The following is a 20,428-nucleotide window of genomic DNA, read 5'->3' as shown; positions in this document are numbered from 1 at the left end:
AATAAAGTGTCCCGATAGAAGTAGGCAAAAGGGGCTGCAATATGCGTTCGAAGGCTATATTCAAGACATACAGGTGAAACGCAAGAAACAAGGCATCCAAAATAGAGGCAAAAGCATAAAGTTACCGGTCACAGTCAAAAAATGAACCACCACATTTCCTACTAAATGAGACGGAGGCTGGGACTAACAATATCAGGGAGCAACACTGTTCATGCAAAGCTGGGTAGGTCTCTATTCACTTCTATAATCGTTATTACAAAGCAAACAGACTACACGAGTACAACGTTGTATTTATTAGCAGTGTGTGCTAGCGCAGTGTTTCCCAACCCTGTTCCTGGTGGCACACCAACACTGCGAGTATTCTTTGTCTCCCTTATCAAACACACCTGATTCAACTCATCAGCTCATAATCAGATGGGTTAATGAGCTGATGAGTTGAATCAGGTGTGTTTGATTGTGTTGGTGTGCCGCCAGGGACAGGGTTGGGAAACACTGTGCAACAACCAATGCCAAACAATGTCAACAACCGTTATGAGAACCGAAATCATAACCTAAAACATTATAAAATGGTCTAACTAGTATAACTTCACACTCACAGTAAGGTTAGAAGTAAAAAAAAGATGTACTTGTTGATCTCTGCGGGGTTTAGCTGACTGAGGGCATCCGTTTCCAAAGACGACACTTGTCAGGATTTTACTTCGGTTTTGGGAAGGGAAAAAACGGACACCCCCCTCCAACCTCTCTGGGAAACGCGTATCTGTGTTACAAATGCCCAAGGCACAACATTAAACCATATTTTGGATAAAACTATGACGGTAATAGCCTGCCGAGACCAAAAAGATGAGACGCCTGTGTCGAAAGTCAATGGAGAGCTGTCCGACCTCTGTGGGAGCTCGTTCTTGGCTGCGGTGTGATTGGTCAATCTACATTCTAGGGTGTGGCTTAGCCAAAGGTGAATTGCTGCGCTTTTCAAACATTCGCATGGCCAGTCACTGGGTAGGAACGATCTTATAGTCTGCTTCCTCAGGTGAGCTAGAAGGATGAACCCTCCTCATCCCCCCTCGGTTCCCATGTGGGACCATTCCTTGGTCTTTAAGGCCATGAAGGGTGCCCCTTTCAAACCTCTACAGTATGTGTAGTCTTACGTATCTCTCATTGAAAACCACCTAGCTATTGCCTCAGTCAAGTGGGTGGGAGACTTACACGCACTTTCTGTTAGCACGTCGGGCCTTGAGTTTGGGCCTAATGAATACAATTTCATCCTCAAACCAAGACTTGGTTGTGCTACCATCTGGTTTTGCTTCAGTCGATGAAAACCAAGGAGCATCCTATCAAGCTCTGGCTTATATACGCATAAGCCATGCCCATTCGAGCGGGACGTGACGTTTGAGGGCGCCGGCGCCATCATTGGTGCTTACGTCACGAGCAGTCCCTCGATAGGTTGCAGCAGTTGCCACAGAGTGGAGGGCTGCATTGGGATTGAGTCCCGTTGGGTCCCGCGGGACCCAACGCAAATCACGCAGGAGCGGGCACTTTGAACTTTACTGCGGGCGGGAATGGGCGGCTAAAAAAAAACTGTGGGATCGGGAGGTAGCCTAGCGACATGATGGAGATGTCAATAAATGACGTGAAAAAGATCCTCAAACGAGGTATTTACAGCACAAAACCTAAGCAAGGCTAGTCTGACATTTGGACTACTATTCATCTTCCTGATCGGTGCGTCAGAATACATGCAGGCCAGGGTAATGAAAAAACAACCCCATGATTCTCTTTAATAATAGCAATACAAATACGTGTTTTTCCTGGGGGATGGGAGAAGACACAAAATCAATGCATCTCTATTATTGTGCGGGAATAAATTCTCAGAGTTTTGCGGGTGCAGACAGGAGTGGACATACATATTGCGGGAGCGGGCAGGAGTGAAGTACATACATTGCGGGAGCGGGCAGTAATGGTCAGAAATTCGGTGGGCGCAGGCGGGATGAAGAAAACAGTCGAGCGCAGGGCTCTGCCGCAGAGCACCCAATAGGCGCGCAAGCTGCCTCGCCTAGGTCCGCTAGCTGCAGCAAGTGCATTTAAATTAATACAAATTATGAGGATAATTTTTGTCTTCAGTATTCCCGAGAAGAGGTTTTGCCTCTAAGGTTTTTTTTTTTCCATAGTCAACTATCTAGCTAGTTATTAGTTATCTAACATTAAAAAAAATTCTATTTAACAAGAAAGTCATACGAACCTTAAAGTGTTAACCTGTCACCTCTGACGTTCAACAGCTGTCACAGCTCCTGGTGAAGATGGGATGTGTTGTTGCAGGAGCCAGGAACTGATTTGCTATAGGCTACTCCTGACTGGTCGAAATCTCATGCTACTTAGGACAAATGTAATGTACAGAAGTAGCTGCACTGCTTAAATACAAAATTAAAGTTTTTGAATGAAAAGATATGTAAAGTCACACTGATGACATAATTTTTATGTGAAATGTGCATATTTACCCCCAATTGTCATGGTATGGGGAAAATTATTTTTTTTTTTTAACTTGAAACCAATTTCATTGGATTCCTTGACCCCCAAAAATGTACACTTTGACACTAAATTTGTCATTTTAGCGACAACAGAAGATATGGGCTCTAGAGTATTTTCGGCGCATTGGCGGCCATTTTTGAAAAAAACATGTTTATTTCTGATACAAAGTGTGATCTCACTTGTGTCTTAGGATAAATTTATTTGTATGACCCTAAGGTACTTCCATACCAAAGGAGACCTTTGCATCATGACTTGAAGTCAAAGGCCTATTTTTTGGGCTTAACCTCCCTATTAATATGACTTGTGCTAATATTCCAAATCTTCTGAAGTCACTGTGTGACAAACAAAATTTAAGCTGTCATTAACTTATACACTACTGTCCTGTACAGTATTGAATATACTGTTGTCTCCGATGGGAAAGCATGATAATAAGTGTGTTCCATTGTGTAATTTTTGCTCTTCACATCACCAAACATCAATACAGTACTAGTATTTCACTTCAGGTCACGTCATTTTAACATGGCAATAATTTTGTGTCCACCCTCACCCATTTTGATTTCATGGTGACTTTAATACAAGAGTTACACAATAAAATCTCTGCTATTTTGATGCTAATGTCAGGTGGGGGAGGGGGGTCTTGACCTCCGATGTCAGCAGTTTCTTTGTTCTCATGTGGCAAGATGGAATGCTAGAGAATCTCATGAAGAGTTCAAAGTATAAGGGCTGAACACCAAAATGTTTTGCCTAAATTCACCATGATTTCAAACCTATTTTGTAATCATTACCTTTTAATGCATCAAGTTCAAGACATTAACAAGATTTTAAAAATTATTTCTCTTTACTATTTTCTACAACAATTTCTTTAAGCCAAGCCGACGCCAACGAACTAGCGCTGATGAAAGCCGACTGTGTTGTCGCCTCTCGTCCGCTCTCGTCGAGGTAAAAAGCTGCAATTGAAGAGTTCAGATGCAAAAGCCTCTAAGTGCCATTTGAAATTTTCTTCTAAAATGATCATTTTCATCAAGCTTGTATATTTAAGTTCAGGCCTGAACTTAAATATACAAGCTTGATAAAAATGGTCATGAAAAGCCAATCAGAGTTCTCTCTTTCCCCAACGGCCCGACGCCGATTCAACATGTCGAATCGGGCGAAACAAAGCCGACGAGGACTATTTTCAGCCAACGGCACAGAACGTGCGTATCACACCGAGAAAACTTAGTTGGCCGACGCACAAAATCTGCCAGACGGCCGACCGTCGGCTTGGTGTGTTCCTGGCTTTATAGGCCTGGAATTTGTTTCTTATTGTTTATTTCAGACTGTGTACTGTACTTCCATTTGGAACTCTAAGCCAGTTCTGTTCATTTAAGATCAAGCCTTATTTTATTTAACATTCCTGTTTCAGCCAAACTTCTGCTTTCACTCTAGTCAAGACAAGTCACCTTTATTGATATAGTGCTTTTTACAATTCAGATTGCATCAAAGCAGTTTCACAGTGATAACATGAAAATAATACAACAAAGTTGTTCTAGACGAAAATTTGCGTAAACGTCCAGCTTAAGTAAGGCAGATCAATAATATTGTTGAATTTTAAATGTCCCCAACTAAGAAAGCCAAAAGCCAAGGCAACAGTGACAAGGAACCAAAACTCCATCGGGTGACTGAATGGAGAAAAAAACCTTGGGAGAAACCAGGCTCAATCGGGGGCCAGTTCTCCTCTGGCCAACGAACGGACAGTATATGATTCGGGCAGCATTACAAGTCAGATTGGAGTATTTATACATTTCCATCTGTTTTAAAGTCGAGGTCACAGCAGTATGGAGACAAGTTGTTGAGGATCAGTGCCGATGGCTGTCGTGTTGATGAGGCTAGCACATCAGGATAAGTTGGGATGAGTCCAGGCGCAGGTCCACCAGGGTCAACTTGGGATAAACAGAGAGACTAAAATTAGCATAGACGCCATCCTACTTATGATGTACATCAGGATTTACGGAACGTGTTCCCAGATCCGAATGATCTAAACTATGCAGCCTAATTTTGAATGAAAGGGGTCATGAACTGGCTTTTTAAATTGTATCAACTTATGACGTTCGCTTGGTTTTTACTATCAAAAACATCAAAATGAATAAGTAATAGGCTATTTTCTACCCTATTTTTGAGCCTATGTCAAAAACGCTCCTTTTTTTGTGGGCATCTCGCACTGAAGTCTTGGAAGTAAATGCCCACTGCTGTGAGTGGATAACAGTTTTGCATATTATGAGTTTCGACTCACCCGTGGATGCACTTTTTGAATTGTTTTAAAAACGTCCGTGTTGTAAAATGGCAACCGGAATAATTCGCCCATACGTGTTCGACCCAGAGTCCGTGTGTTGCACCATTCCTGTCAGATCCAATATAGACGGCACAGCACCATTCTTTAATCTTAATCGGTCTGAAAATCCAGTGTTGTTTACAAAACAATCCTCAGTGAAATGAAGCGAAGCAACGGACAATGTTTTACCTCATCAACTGGAACGTCATCATTACTGTAAAAATAAAGTTTAACGCAGTCCTTTAATAAAGTTTAATGCAGTCCTATTGGAATCCAGAAGCATTTGCAGCGACTATCTTCTTCCACAACCAGCAATACAACAATATGTATTGCTTGGTAGCACAATCCAGTTTGTCATCACGAGGTAGGCATCTATGTTATTTGGCTATGCATGTAAAGTGGGAATCGGTGGGCAGGGCTAAACCGGCCACTGTTCAAGTAGGTGTTGATCTTCTTCTGCGGGGGTGGTTTTTATCCTCTTTGACGTCATAGTTCCCCACTTTTAAAAACGAATCGTTTGCAGAGCCTGGTGTCAATAAAAGCTTTTATTGGACTAACAAGGACGTTTTCAGTTCTGAAACTTATAGGATATTCTTATAATATGATGACCTCTTAGACGTCAAACCTCAAGGAAAATTTGATTTCTCAGTTCATCACCCCTTTAAGGAAGTCTATAGTGTGTTATGTGTATGCTAGGTCAAAGAGATGTGTTTTTAGTCTTTATTTGAACTTTATTTGTCTGCTTCCTGGACAATGTTAGGATTGCATTGACCTTGCATTGACGTCAGGAAACAGTACAGCTGTAAAAACAATGCATCACCCTGCTGAACCAACAAACACTGTTGCACATAATTGCACAACTACATTTTATGTAAAAGCATGTTTTCTTCATCAACAGATCAACCTTTCATGGTATACGATAACACAACATACATCTGTTACTATAAAAAAAAATGTCCTTACCACTGATGGACCGCAATGGCACTGTCATAAGAAGACTCCAGTACATGCTGATAATTGATACACAGCTGCAGTGGAGCGACGTTAAAGAATCTGATGGACATTTTGTCCTGTTTTATTCTCACAGCAAACTGCTTTTTCAGCTGCAAACAGCCTTGTCCTTGGCGTCATATCAGCCTTTTTACCCAAACAAACACTGTTGATGGTACCAAAAGGTCAGACAAACACATAATATTTTAATATATTTTATTAGAATTTGTGTTAGCTTTCGTTAGATTCTCTTCACATACAATGATGAGATTTTTAATCATTTCACAAATTCATGTTCATGTGATGTCTAGGCTAACAGGTCTCAACAGGTTAAGCATGGTGATTCATTTTTACTGTAAAAGGATATTAATAAGATCCAATACAGATCACATTTTCAGCATTTTGGGTGATAAAGACTGTTAATGCATTCTGCCCTTGTATAACCTGACAATTATAGACGATTAGCACTGATATGTGATCACAATGAGAACCTGATACACAATGGGCAGCTTTCCATAACTGATGATGATTTCTGAATGATTTGCTCATTTTTATTTAGGTTGTTCAACCAAGCAGATGACCAGATCTTTGTTAGTGGGGGAATGTCTGACCCAGATTTGTTACATAACTACCAAAGCCCCACCCCCGTTCTCCACCTTAGCTGCACAAAACACACATTGTCTTGGCTCTATGGCTGCCATAGCAACTGAGCAGATTCTGCCTTTCTTACGTTTTGCACTTTAACCAAATTAACTCACAACCATATACTTTATTCTTATTTTTTGCACAGTTTTACTTTTTTCTTAATGTTCACAATCTCTTAAAACTCCAGTTCTAGCTCCATCCTGCAAGAATTGGCTGGGGGTTTGTGTGTGTGTGTTCTTAAGTAAATGGCTTTCGTGGTTGAAGGGCGAAGAGTGTAATTACATTTCCACCACATGGCTCTCACTGATGCCACATGTGATTTGCACATGCCGCCAATCAGCCATGTCCTGCTGCAACTGTCTCTTTTTGTTCATGTTAATGCATGCACACGAGAGGGGTTGTCAAAGGGAACACAATATATAATTATATAATTATCATTGGTCAGCAGCTTACAACCACCAACAACCCATTAGTAAAGCCATACTAAGAAGATGTAAAAATCGTTTAAACCCTGCAGGATAGATGATGCATTCAAATGGGTCAGCACTCCTGTCACTCGCTGAGAACAGAATTCTAATAAGCCCGATCAGTGCTGAAACTCATTCAGAGCATGAAGCACACTGAACACTGATTGGTGAAATTGTTCCGATCCAGGCTCGAGGCCCATGTTTGCTCTGCTGCTCATCAACTGGGTCGCATGCACAGAGCCAATATATAATATCAACAATAGACCAATATTAAAAACAGTCTCTTTTTAATGCTGCAGTTAAGAACTTACTCTTATCACTGCTGTGATTGATGGATGTCAGTATATTACAATGGTATAAAACAGGATATTTACACTTCAAATGGTCGATAACTTAACAGTATCAGATAATAAAATTATTTTATTATCTATTTACTTCAGTAAATTTTAAGTTAAGTCTGTAAAACCTTATTACCGTAAATTCTTGCTACCGTATTTTATACTGTAAATTTCTGGCAACCACAGCTGGCGGTATTTTACCTTAAATTGAACACATTTTTTTTTACAGTGTATTGCTGGTGGTTGTGCAGGCGCATGGCAAAGGAGATGCAATTCAAATACACTTTATTCCAGGAAACTTAGGCAAACCGACTTCGAACTTCTGCTCAATTTCAGTTCGCTTCTGTACTCAGTCTGAGACATTGTCTCATCGTCAGTTTTCCTCCGGCCAATCAACGAACATAGGGTGGGCTGAGAGCTACGTCACGGCTCTCAGCCCACCCTTTGTTCATTGATTGGTCGGCTGTTCTCCCGACACTAAGCACCGAGTTTAAGATTGTATTTTAGGTTAGGGGAAATCGAAAACCACCGCTGATATGGAGACACGTGATGCAATTTGCTCTGTGGAGAATATTCCCCGCATTTGCAAACTGAACCCCAAGTTTTAAAATTTAATTTATCAACTATTACCGATCGTCAGCGATCGGAAACTGGGGAGACCAAAGGCCGACAAGGCGATAGTTGTGATTGTGTCCCCCCTGGTTGCACTCATGGAGGATCAGGTTAAGGAGGCAGCAAAACTCGGTCAGCCATGTTTTTTCCAGTATTTCGCTTGATGGTTTCTTTTTCGCATCAAACATGTGTTTTCAGTGGAAGTTCGATGCGGCTGAGCTGGCGAATAACACACGTCATAACCAGACGTTATGTGATTGGCTTACGGGTATAACCAATGATTTTATACTTCAGACAAGCGCAATGTCTGACCAAGGTGGAGCCGATGGGATGAGGGAGCCCAGTTGAGCCACTGCAAGAAGGTCCATGGATAAAAAACAAAAAGAAAAAATGGAAAAAAAGCACAAAAATGTAACAAGTTTGGTCCTGTCTTCTGTCGCCAGTGGCTAAGCAAGGAAGTGCACAACAAATGAGAATGCAATTCAAATATACTTTAATTAAGGAAACTGACATAAAGCACCTCAACATTGAAGTAGATAAGAAAAAGCAATATATGCAAAACACACAAAACTGGAAAGTTATATATATATATGCACCTGACGGTCAGTTAATGCTTTGTATGTGGTCTATGCATCTGTCAATATTTATGAAAATATCATTGTACCATTAAATTTGTGAAACTATAATTCAAGGCAGAAGAAACTGATTATATATTTATAATAAATTAATTTCCTATCTTTGAGAAAATTCAGAGAGTGAAATTAAATCCATTACTTATTATGTGGCTGTAGTAGTTTAGAATGTTGCCATGTTTGTGTGAAAGAACTTTATTTGCTTAGAAGTTGAGTGCTGTGCAGCTGTGAATACATTCTCAAATGTTACCCTTTTCATTGGAAAATTTAGTTTGGGTCATTAGTCACCTTTATTTGTAATTCTTTCTATGTTGGTTGTTTAATGGAACAACAGTACAATTTGTCCTGCAAATTTGAAGTTGTACAGTTCCAGTGAACTCATTCTAGTGAGCTCATTTAAAATTATGCTCAGTTTATGCTCAGTTTATTAAAACGTTACCTAGAATGATATTGGATGCAAAACGGGCCCATGTTTTTTGGACTGCAGACTACAGAGTGGTAATTCCACAAACTATAGAGCAAGGTTTTTCTTTTTTTTTTTTTGCCAAATCACAGTCACAATTTTAACCCTTGGGTGCTGTAAAAATGACCGATTTGTATTTAAATGAAATGAATGTAGATATACTCCATATTTTAGTTTGATAATGTTTTTTTATTTAATATTTAGTATTTTTTTTTTTTTTGGTTTGGGGGGCAAGATATGAGGGAATGTGGGAGTTTTGACCGAACTAGATATGAGGGAATGTGGGAGTTTTGGTTTCTATTTGAAGAATACTGTAAATACAACTATGAATGGCAACATACCAAACAACAAGCTTTCAGTTTTATGCAGTTTTAAACTAACATAATTTTGAGGAATTAGGTGAAAGGTGTGAAGACATACAAAAACAGGTTCATAAAAACAAGTTACTTCCCATAATATTTCTAAGCCTATATCTTGTTACCTTCTGAGAACTGTTGACATTGCTTACCTTCTGAGAACTGGCATCTTTTAATCCTATAATTGCATTTCTGGAAATCAAAACAAGAGTCTTGGCAGGGTTCACAAAGAGAAAAGCGTCTGCATACTACCTTTCTTTCCTAAACAAACACTTGGAAAATTTGAAAAGGAATTTTTTTTTTGACGGGTGTTCGAGCAGTCAAAAAAATAAAACAAAAAATATTGTCAGTTTGTTTGGCAATGCAATCCATGTTGCTCCAGTCCTATTTTTGTCAGTATTCAGTCTGGCTCCCTTGCACATTCAGGTTGGTAATCTTTTCAAATATATTACCAACGTAAGTCAACAGGGTTTATGGTTAAATGCACGAAAAAAAAAAGTCCATATTAAGACAAGCTCAAGATATTATCATGTTGTATTCATTATATGTAAAAACACCAAGCTTTGATCATCAAGCTTTTACTTTTCTTGGAAAAGGCGATGGCTAACAACAGTTTGTTGGGGACATTTAACACCTATGCCAAACAGGAAAGTATACCCACTAGTTCACTTTTACATATTTTCAAACTATTTTCACACAGACTTTAAGGGGAAAAAAATATATATATATTTTAGTCAAAATACTGAAAGACTTCCAGAAACCGAGATATAGTTGCCTCAATTTAGCATGTTACATCCAGCGATCGTTTTTAGAACTCGATATTCAGAAAAGTTGTTTATTTCAGATTTTTATGAACAAAACATGCAAGAAACAAACTGTTTTGGTCAGAGCTTATTTTCTGCAATAATCCATCAAATAAAATAAAACAAAACCTACTGGTTATAGTCAAGAGAACCAGGGTGATGCTAACTTCCAGGCTACGTACCTTACAAAAATACAACATTGCAGCGCTCAGTCAAAGAGGACTGATAGGATTGTCCCTATCAAAAAAAAAAACACCCATCTTAGTAAAATTCTTGGTGTTTTAATGTAAAGAGACAAGTTAAAGTTCTGAACCATGCCACTGTCGTAAATCAAATACACAACCCTTTGAACAACAGGCAACAGTCAGAGCCACATTAGTACAAGCAATGCATTTTGGTCCCTGTGATAAAGTACTACAATTTATAAACTGGTGAAAAATTACCTAAAAATACTGATTAAAATATCTACAGTTAGTTTACAAAAATCATGTTTAAAATGGATCAGTGCACAACAGTCAAAGATAGAAGAATTTAGTGATCTTGTGTGCAAACTTTTACCTCAAACTAGGATTCCTGCCAGAATCAGATATCATTACACCCACAAATTGGTTTTTAAAAGTAACTGGCAAAGTAGGATATAAACTGACTCAATGTGCCCTTCTACAACCAACAAACAGGGAAGTGATCTATCTAATGTCATCCCTCATTTCACATGGACTAATGAACAAATAAAATGCAAGCCGTCAGTAAGAGTTAATTACTTAAATGACGCTTCAGTCCAGTATTTCACTTGTATGTCATTGGCTCTTCGCCCTCTTCGCTGAGCAGACATGTGCGTATAAGAGCTTCAGTGACTGCGTACGGATCACAGTTGGCTGAGGGACGGCGGTCTTCAAAGTAGCCCTTCTTTTCTTGGCCCACAGATCGTGGAATTCGTATGCTAGCACCACGGTTAGCCACTCCAGCAGAAAACTCATTGATATTGGAGGTCTCGTGACGGCCAGTCAGTCGTCTGGCATTGTCCAGCCCTCCTTTAGGATCGTAAGCACGGATGTGATACTGGTGTCTCTTGGCCAGCTTCTCAATTGAGTCCTCAATATATCTAAAATGATAATAAAATTGATTAGTATAACCAAAAAACATTTGGTTTCGATGCAAGGGGTTGAGGAAGACGCAAGGCTTCCTTACACACACTTACTTCAGACCCCCTTCCTCACGCATCTCCTTGGTGCTGAAGTTGGTGTGGCAGCCAGCTCCATTCCAGTTCCCTGAAATGGGTTTTGGGTCAAAAGAGGCTACAACACCGAAGTCTTCACAAACCCTGTGCAGGAGGAAGCGGGCCATCCACAAATGGTCTCCCATATCAATACCCTCACAGGGGCCAACTTGGAATTCCCACTGGAAAACAACAAGACAACTTCAGCAACCAATTTCTATTTTCGATTGAAAAATGGTTTCCTAAAATGTAAAACTTTACCTGTGCCGGCATGACTTCAGCATTAGTGCCACAGATTTTTACTCCAGCATACAAACAGGCTCTATAATGAGCTTCTACAACATCTCGTCCATAGGCTTTATCAGCTCCCACCCCACAGTAGTATGGACCTAATCAAACAAATCAAATTAATTTCATTAAACCAACAGGAGTCTTCCAGCTATTTAAAAAGAGAAATGTCCAAAACCATCCATAGGTGGATGCATCCATTTACCTTGAGGTCCAGGAAAGCCATTGGAGGGCCAACCAAATGGATGACCATCTGTGCCCAGAAGAGTGTACTCCTGTTCCATTCCAAACCAAGGATGCTTATCCTGTACCATACCCATGATCTTTTTACACATCTGACGAAGGTTGGTTTCTTAAGGAGCAACACAAGAGACATCAATACAACATCATCCATTATAACCAATTATCCGATATCAATTATAGTATCGTCATCTATTCACCAGCAGGTTTGTGGTTGTATTTGAGAACATCACACAGAACCAGTTTGTTGGGATCCTTTCTGAAAGGGTCTCTGAACATGGCTTGGGGTATCAAGTACATGTCACTGTTGGACCCCTCAGACTGATATGTGCTAGAACCATCAAAGTTCCATTCAGGAAGCTCTACAGAGACACAATAAAAAATACTTAATTTTTCCAACACTGATAAAAGTTAATAAACTTTTTTTTTTTTTTTTTTAAAGAAACCAATATGATAATCTGAATTGACAATAACTACCTTCAATGGTCTTAGGTTCTGAATCTAGAGTTCTGGTCTTGCACCTCAATCCTTCCCCAGTTCCATCAATCCAGATGTACATAGCCTGAACCTCGTCTCCCTGAGGGAGGTCCAAGTACTGCTGTTTCACAGTTTTGCTCAGCATGGAACTGGCTGAAGTGGCCATGGTGGTGCTATATCAAACCTATCAGGAAATAACACTGTAAATTAACTCATAGCATACAAATGATTTGAGAATGGTTTGTAAAAGTAGCCTGCATTAATTGAATCAAAAATAGAGAAAACCGGAATATTGTGAAATTACAACTTAAAATAATGGTTTTCTATTTGAATATACTTTAAAATAATTTATGTGATGCAAAGCTGAATTTATCAACCATTACTCCAGTGTCACATGATCCTTCAGATATTCTAATTTGATACGCAGTTAATGTTTGATACTGCTGATTTGATACGCAGTTAATGTTGAAAAAGGTTGTGCTGCCTAATGGTTTTTTTTTTTTTTTTTTTTTTGGAACCAGTGAAACTTTTCAGGATGCATTGATGGATAAAAAATTAATGAATAGCATTAAATCAAAATAGACTTTTTTTAACTTATCAAATTATAACCTAACTGAAAAGGAGTATTACTTTTTAAAAACAAAGAAAATTCTACACCTATTGTTAAGACTTATGTTTTAAATAAATGCTGATCTTTTTATTCAATGAATCCTAAAAAAAAAAAAAAAAAAAAAAAAAAAAAAAAAGTCCAAAAATTCCAACATTGACAAATGAGCATATTAGAATGATTTCTGAAGAATCGTGTGACACTGAAGACTTTTGATTATTGATAAGTTCAACTTACCATTACATGGTAAAACTAATATTTCACAATATTTTAGTTTCTGTATTTTTAGTTCAAACGAATAAACGCCGGCTTGATGAGCATAAGAGACTTTTTAAAAAGACTATAAATAATAATGGTTTCCAATTCCAAACTTTTAGCTACCTCGCATAGAAATCGCTATAAACAGTTTAATGTTACCAGAAACAACGTGGCCGGTTGAGCCACTCAAGACATTACGCAATCACTCAGACAATAGAGTACCAAGCGCGAGCGACTTCATCAATTTACTGAAGTTAATAAGGCAAATGTTAATGAATAAAACGAACCCAGCGTCATTAACACAAAAGACAGAACGTAATAAGCATCAGTGGGAAGAAATTAACCGGTAACGTTAGAACAAACAAAGCTCAACTAGTCAATTTAAATGCTTGGCTAATATAGCTGATGCAACATATTGCGGTGATGTGATGACATCAAAGCAATTCAAAAGTTACATTTAAAGCGGTACCGGATAACACAAATGTTAAAGCCCTCGATTTTAACTACGAAATCACCCATTTAACGTTAACTTTCCACCCTTCAAATTAAAACATACCATTTAAACATCCCTTAACCAGAATAAACTCGTACACGTTTTTACGAAGATACATACCTTTCAGCGAGTATAAATAGTCACTAAAGGAGTGGCTGTATTTCCAGAGGGTTTTAGAAAATATTCGTGTATGTTTGCCTCTCATCCTCCAAACTAACAGCATTTGCTTTGGCCGAAGTTTTTAAGTGGATTTTCCAGATCCTTTCGCCGCTGATTGGATGAAGTAAAACGTGATTTGAGTTTGGCTAGGTGTCTTCATATTACAGGGTCATTTCATTGGGCGCCGTTGAAAATGGGCGGAGCATTCCATTCAGAATGTCTTTCTCAGACAAAGAACATCAAATATTCTGTTGATGTAAATCATTTTTACATCATATTTTAATAATTAGGTGATCATAATGTCCGTCCACTGACCAATGCACTGTTGCTCGATAAGCAGCTAGTAAAACGACTGTCGATTTCAAGAAAAAAGAGGCTAAAAACAATCACTGGTTTATCACGCACTCTAGCGGTGTTGTGGAAACAGCACACGTGCACAGCAGAAATTTTGTACGTGAAATATTATAGACGTACCTACTAAAAACACTATCCACAATTCACTGCTTAAAGGTCAGAATTCAGGTCCTCCATTTTGGTCCATTGAATAACGGAGATATCTCATGGAAGGCCTACCCTGTTGTGCTCATGGCTCCATATTAAAACAGAAATAGGCCTAAGTAAACAATTTTTATTAGTGGCCTTAGACTTTTGGACAACATTGTATTTTTCAGGTTTTGCTTACCATGCTATTTGAGTTTTGATAAATATTTTTTTTAAATCATTATTTTATTGGCTAAACAAAGTCTTGTCTGAAAATTCTTTAAATGGAAGTGGTAATCTTGCATCTGAATGCAATTGGAAGAAAAGAGTATGATCACATATAATAAACAGTGTAGATTATGTGATACTCTTCTAAATTGCATGACTCTTTGTTATAAGTTTGTAAAATAGAGCATATTATGGTCCTCCCTACGGAAACTACACCAGGTGTGTAAAGCCCCCGAATGCTTGGGGACCCGTTGCTCTTCACTAATATTAAGTAACATATCACAATATAATGTAATAGTTTTAATAATATGCAGATTTAACTTCAGTGGAGTCATGTGGAAATTTCTCCATGCATTCAATGCAGATAATGACATGAGTCTTGATGTATGCCTATGGCTTCTAAACATCTGTCTGAAGCAGAAAAAAAAGGTAGGCCTATGTTGGGTAGAAAAGAGCAAATTTGAGTAAAGTGGTCTGATTTTTTAGCTTTATTAAGAGTGCACAAATTTTTGTTTATTAAAAGGTTTTACACACAATGATTAAAATATGGGAGCGGCACAGAGGCTCGGTGTGGGTAGCCCTGTTGCCTCAGAGATAAAAGATCCTCTAAGTCCCAGATCAGCCAAGAGACCTTCTCTGTGGAGTTTGCCCTGTGTTGGCTTCTCCAGGTGGTCTGGTTTCCTCCACAATCCAAAAAACATTCAGTAGATGAATTGGGTGTGAATGATAGAGCGAATGTGTGTGTCTTTTTGGACCAGGTCTCGCTATAACAACAACAAAAACAAAATAAATGTTAAAGGCCTATACCAATTTCTACTTTGATAAAAATGTAGTCATGAGGCATATTCTGTAAGTAACAATATAGATATTTAGCCATCAATGGCAGAATGAAAACCAATTTCACGAGTTCACATAATCCTTACCTTGGCACAGTTTGGTAAATATAAAATTTAAAAGCTAAATATATTTGCTTGCCTGTCTAAAGGACGGGCTCAAGTGACAATCAAGTCCAGCTCTAAATAGCATCCCCTCTGGACTGCTACTGCTAATATTACTAATTATTATTAATAACAATGATTCTTTGTTGTTTAGTTAGTTAACATTAGATTATTAGATTAGTTTAGTTATTGACAGGACTCCATGAACGAGGTTAAACAATTAAGTGCTATGTCCACAAGATGTCGCTCTACGCTTTATTAATTTCATGCTTTGAAACTAAATCAACACATGAGATCCTACTTTTACGGTGAATCCTGCACACAGTGAAATATATCTGAACTATTTGTCTTAGAAACAGTTACATATGTGTTTATCGTTATTGGCCGTCTGTTTTTATTATAACTAATTCTTTTGTCTAACTTATTATTGCATTGGGTGATAATGAATTCAGCAGACAGGCTACCAAAATGCAATCACACATCTACAAGGCCCCCTCCTCTCTGTTGTCTCTCTCTCTCCCTCTCTCTCTCTCTCTCGTTCACATGCACGAAGAGTATAAGTCACTGTCCAGTGACGTAGAGCTGGATGACTCACTGCCCATCAGAAAAAAATTAGACCCTCTGGTGTTTGTTCTGTTCTTTGTACTTCATGTGGTTGTTAATAAAAAAAAAAAAAAAAGAAAAAAATTAGACCGTTTCCTATGACCTGATCCTACCAAACTAACAATTAACGTTGGCGTCTTTCTCACCACCAAACCCTCATCCTAAACTCATCATGCCATTTTGACATGATTCTTGTGTGGATAAACACCGAAACATGTTAATTTTAATAGGCTGGCCCTTGCTTTCTTACAAGTAATAAGGGACACCCAGTTGGTTCAAATTTGAATAGGTCTAAGCTTTATACGATACATCTTTTTAACCTTCCACATATGGTGAAAAAGCATCAGGGAGGAGTAAGACAGTGAGTGAATCAGTTAGCCTACATTACAATCCATGTCACCCTGGCAGAAGTGTGAGGAATATGTTTCCTTAATTAATGCACAGATACTAATGAGATAGGAGGCTAGACAGGCCAGTTTGCTGATTCTCCTCTGTGGGATTGGATTATTACCCAGTTGGGCTTGAATAGGATATTGCTGTGTGGTTACACTGAACCGTCAATGCACTGTGGTTGCACTTTAACTAACTGAAGCATCCAAGTGCAGTTAACTAAAGCCTCAGTGTCATGGTAACAATCTGAACTGAAAAATTAGAGGTGTTAGACATTGCAAGAGGCGGCGGGAGTTGTCGTGGTCTGTTGTTTGCTCTTCAAGGGCCTGGTCTTTTTTTTGGGGGGGGGGGGGGGGGGTCTCTCGAGTTGGACACTTTTCTTGGAATCTTGGAGAATAAGTGAATAGCTATAAACATTTATATTTACCAGCTTTTCAATATATGCTCACAGTCCTGGATGACTCTACCATCAGTTTACAATTATTTATCATTAAATGCTTGTGTTAATAAATCATGTGTTCACACCCTTCAATTTCCTGTGATCAGTGAAACCTGTGGGTGAGTCATCAGACTCTGCAATGCACCACAATAACCTATACTGAGGGAGGGTGGAGACTGACAGAAGCTTCCCAGGAGAGCTTTGGTTCCACCACAGACAGATCAGATGTAGACCTACATGGTGCTGACTGACTAGTGGGCATTTCCGATGTGTTTTTGTTTGTACACTAGTTTGTTTCGCTGTTGTACACAACACACACTGAACGAGTAGGCTCTCATGAAAATGCCCACAGCAGCCTGATGATGTGAAATCCAAGAGGAGTCTATGCAGCGTGTTCTAGCTCTTACATGCGATCACCACTATCAGAGCATCAGTTGCGTCACTGTTATACATGATTATATAGAAGGAAAGTGGCTGGATCCCAGTCTAATGTGCTCATTTTTCCATGATGTCATTTTATGTGGCAAAAAGACAAAAAAAGAGACATTTTCAAGACAAAAAAAAAAAAAAAAACTCAATTCACATAAGATATGGTTTCCATGGTTATTCAATAGAGTTTACGCTTGTTCCTAAGTTACGTTAATCATCCCCTGTCTATTGAAGCCCTGCAGTGAAATCATTTATGTATGGATGAATAGAATAATAAAAGGTACCATTTTATTTAGGGTGTCTTTAAATACAGTAGGCCTGCTAACATTTAAATCAATAATTTTATACAATGCACTTATAGTGTGTACATGCATGTTTTTTTTTTTAAATTGTACTTAGCCTACATTTATACATTTAATATTTATTATGTAGACTAATATAAAATGTGGCTGAATAAACAAGTTATTTAGAATACAATGCACATGGCTCAAAATGATTTTACACTCTAACTACCATGGCAACATTATATGTCTTAGACTACCCCGGTGTTATTGCGACAGATATGCATATGCATATTGTGTGCATGTAATCAGGCATTTGCATGTAGTTCTGGTCATAATGTGAGAAAAATAAGCAGTGAGATGGATTAGTGTCTGACATCACCCTGAATCTGAATGAATGGATTTATCACGCTGGCCGTGTGCACTTTACTTAACAATAATCGTGATTTTAGCAATAAAAGACAGTGCAAAACTGTTAATTGGTAAACAGAAAGTTTCCGTACTATATACAGTAAATAACTGTGATATAATTTTACTGTAAAATACCATTAAATTTACAGTTTTTGAAAGTGAAAAAGAAGAACTCGTTGTATCATTTACAGTGAAAAAACGTAAATTGACATTCCCCACTTTTATGTATTTTTGTTGAAATAATTATGGTTCCTCAAAGTTTTCTTGTTTTTTTTTCTACAGTACAGTTATGTACTTTATGGTTTTATTTTACATTTAATGTTGTTAAATTACTGTTTATTGCTTTTTAAAAAAAAAATTCATATGTGTTACCATGATTTCGTTTAATGTTTGTGTGATTGACACTGCAGCTTCCTTATGTAAGTATTAATATTCTTATGGAAGACTACTAGCTATGATTGTTCATGTAATTCTAACTGACAGTCAGATAAGCAACATTTGTAAAAATATTATAGACCCCTAACAAAATGAGAAAAACACTAACAAAGAAAAAGGTATAATTTTTCATACAAATACGTAAAAATAATCCAACTAAAAAGAAAAAGGATTACATAATTGCAATACAAAATTATTAGTTCCCGAAGAATTAAAAGTTCTAAAAAAATGTAAAGAGTGGAAGTGCTAAGACAATGGTAATAGCCTACTAGAGTGATGATGAGTATTAATGCGATCAGCTAATTCACCATTCATCATCATTAATACTCCAACTTAATATGTGACTTTGCAAGTGGTATACACTCACCTAAAGGATTATTAGGAACACCATACTGATACTGTGTTTGACCCCCTTTCGCCTTAAGAACTGCCTTAATCCTACGTGGCATTGATTCAACAAGGTGCGGAAAGCATTCTTTAGGCAAGGCAAAGCAAGTTTATTTATATAGCACATATCATACACAATGGTAATTCAAGGTACTTTACATAGAATAAATTAAAATAATCAAAAGAAATCAGAATTATTAAAACAGTTTAGAATAAAAAATAAAATGAAGAACAGTAACAGTCGGATGAACAGTGGCACACTCATCATTTAGTAAATGCATAGCTAAACAGAAGTGTTTCGAGTCTGGATTTGAATGTGTCTACTGTAGGAACACACCTGGTTCCAGCTGCGGCTGGCATGGCTAAAGGCGGACTCGCCATGCTTAGAGTGAACCCTCGGTATTTCTAGCTGATGTGATCCTAATGATCTGAGGGGTTTGTTGGGTTTATATTCAGTGAGCATATCTGCAATATATTGAGGTCCTAACCCATTAAATGATTTATACCAGTAATGATACTTTAAAATCAATCCTTAATGTAACTGGCAGGCAGTGTAAGGACTGGTGTGATGTGTTCATATTTTCTGGTCCTGCTCAGAATCCTGGCAGCAGCGTTCTGTATGAGCTGCAACTGTCTTATGGTCTTTTTAGGAAGGCCAGTGAGGAGGCCATTACAGTAATCCACCCTGCTGGTGATGAAAGCATGAACAAGTTTATCTAAGTCTTGATTGGAAACAAAGCATCTAATTCTTGAAATATTTTTCAGGTGATAGTATGCTAATTTAGTTATTGCTTTGACATGACTATTGAAACTACAGTAAGGTCTGACTCTAGAGACACGCCATTCCTGACTTGATTTTTAGTTGTTTGACCTCTAGACTAAAGGAATGCATTCACATTGAGAACTTCATCTTTGTTTCCAAACGCAATGACTTCAGTTTTGTCTTTGTTCAACTGAAGAAAGTTTTGGCACATCCAACTTTTTACTTCATCAATGCATTGGCACAGGGAGTCAATGGGGCTGTAGTCGTTAGGCGATGGGGCTAAGTAAAGCTGTGTGTCGTTTGCATAGCTGTGATAAGCGATTTGGTTCTTTCTCATTATTTGGCTCATTGGGAGCATATACAGGTTGAATAGGAGTAACGGCAAGAATTGTGACTTGAGGGACTCTATGTCATGGATGTCCACTCAGACTAATGGCCGCCTATACTTACATAATAACCTCTCCCTACCAGGTATGACCTGACCCATTTTAGGACTATCCCAGAAAGCCCCACCCAGTTTTCCAGCCTGTCAAGAAGTATGTTGTGATCGACAATGTCAAATGCAGCACTGAGGTCGAGTAGGAGCCTACCAGTATTGATAATTTGCCTGTATCAGTATTTAAGAGAATATCGTTTATTATCTTTATGAGAGCTGTCTCTGTGCTGTGATGCGATCGGAAACCAGATTGAAAATTGTCGAAGTATCCATTTGAGCTTAAGAATTTGTTCAGCTGATAGTCTTGGTATTTAAACAATGGCCAATTGACACTAA

At 38.3% G+C, this 20,428-nt stretch overlaps 1 protein-coding gene across 1 annotated transcript; it reads right to left on the bottom strand.

The window, feature by feature from the left end:
• Positions 1 to 10,399: 10,399 nt before the first annotated feature.
• On the bottom strand, positions 10,400 to 13,971 carry glulb (glutamate-ammonia ligase (glutamine synthase) b). The gene is made up of 7 exons (XM_039691639.2): positions 13,834 to 13,971; positions 12,356 to 12,539; positions 12,079 to 12,240; positions 11,844 to 11,990; positions 11,612 to 11,739; positions 11,333 to 11,532; positions 10,400 to 11,236 (listed from the first exon to the last, which is right to left on the bottom strand). The coding sequence occupies exons 2-7, from the start codon at positions 12,519 to 12,521 to the stop codon at positions 10,921 to 10,923; spliced, it is 1,119 nt and encodes a 372-aa protein (XP_039547573.2). The 5' UTR covers positions 12,522 to 12,539; positions 13,834 to 13,971; the 3' UTR covers positions 10,400 to 10,920.
• Between the last annotated feature and the right edge of the window lie 6,457 nt (positions 13,972 to 20,428).

This window comes from Pimephales promelas, chromosome 8, assembly GCF_988280905.1.
Source record: "Pimephales promelas chromosome 8, fPimPro1.hap1.1, whole genome shotgun sequence".
Taxonomy (NCBI): Eukaryota; Metazoa; Chordata; class Actinopteri; order Cypriniformes; family Leuciscidae; genus Pimephales; species Pimephales promelas.
This window is presented reverse-complemented; position numbering and strand designations above follow the sequence as displayed.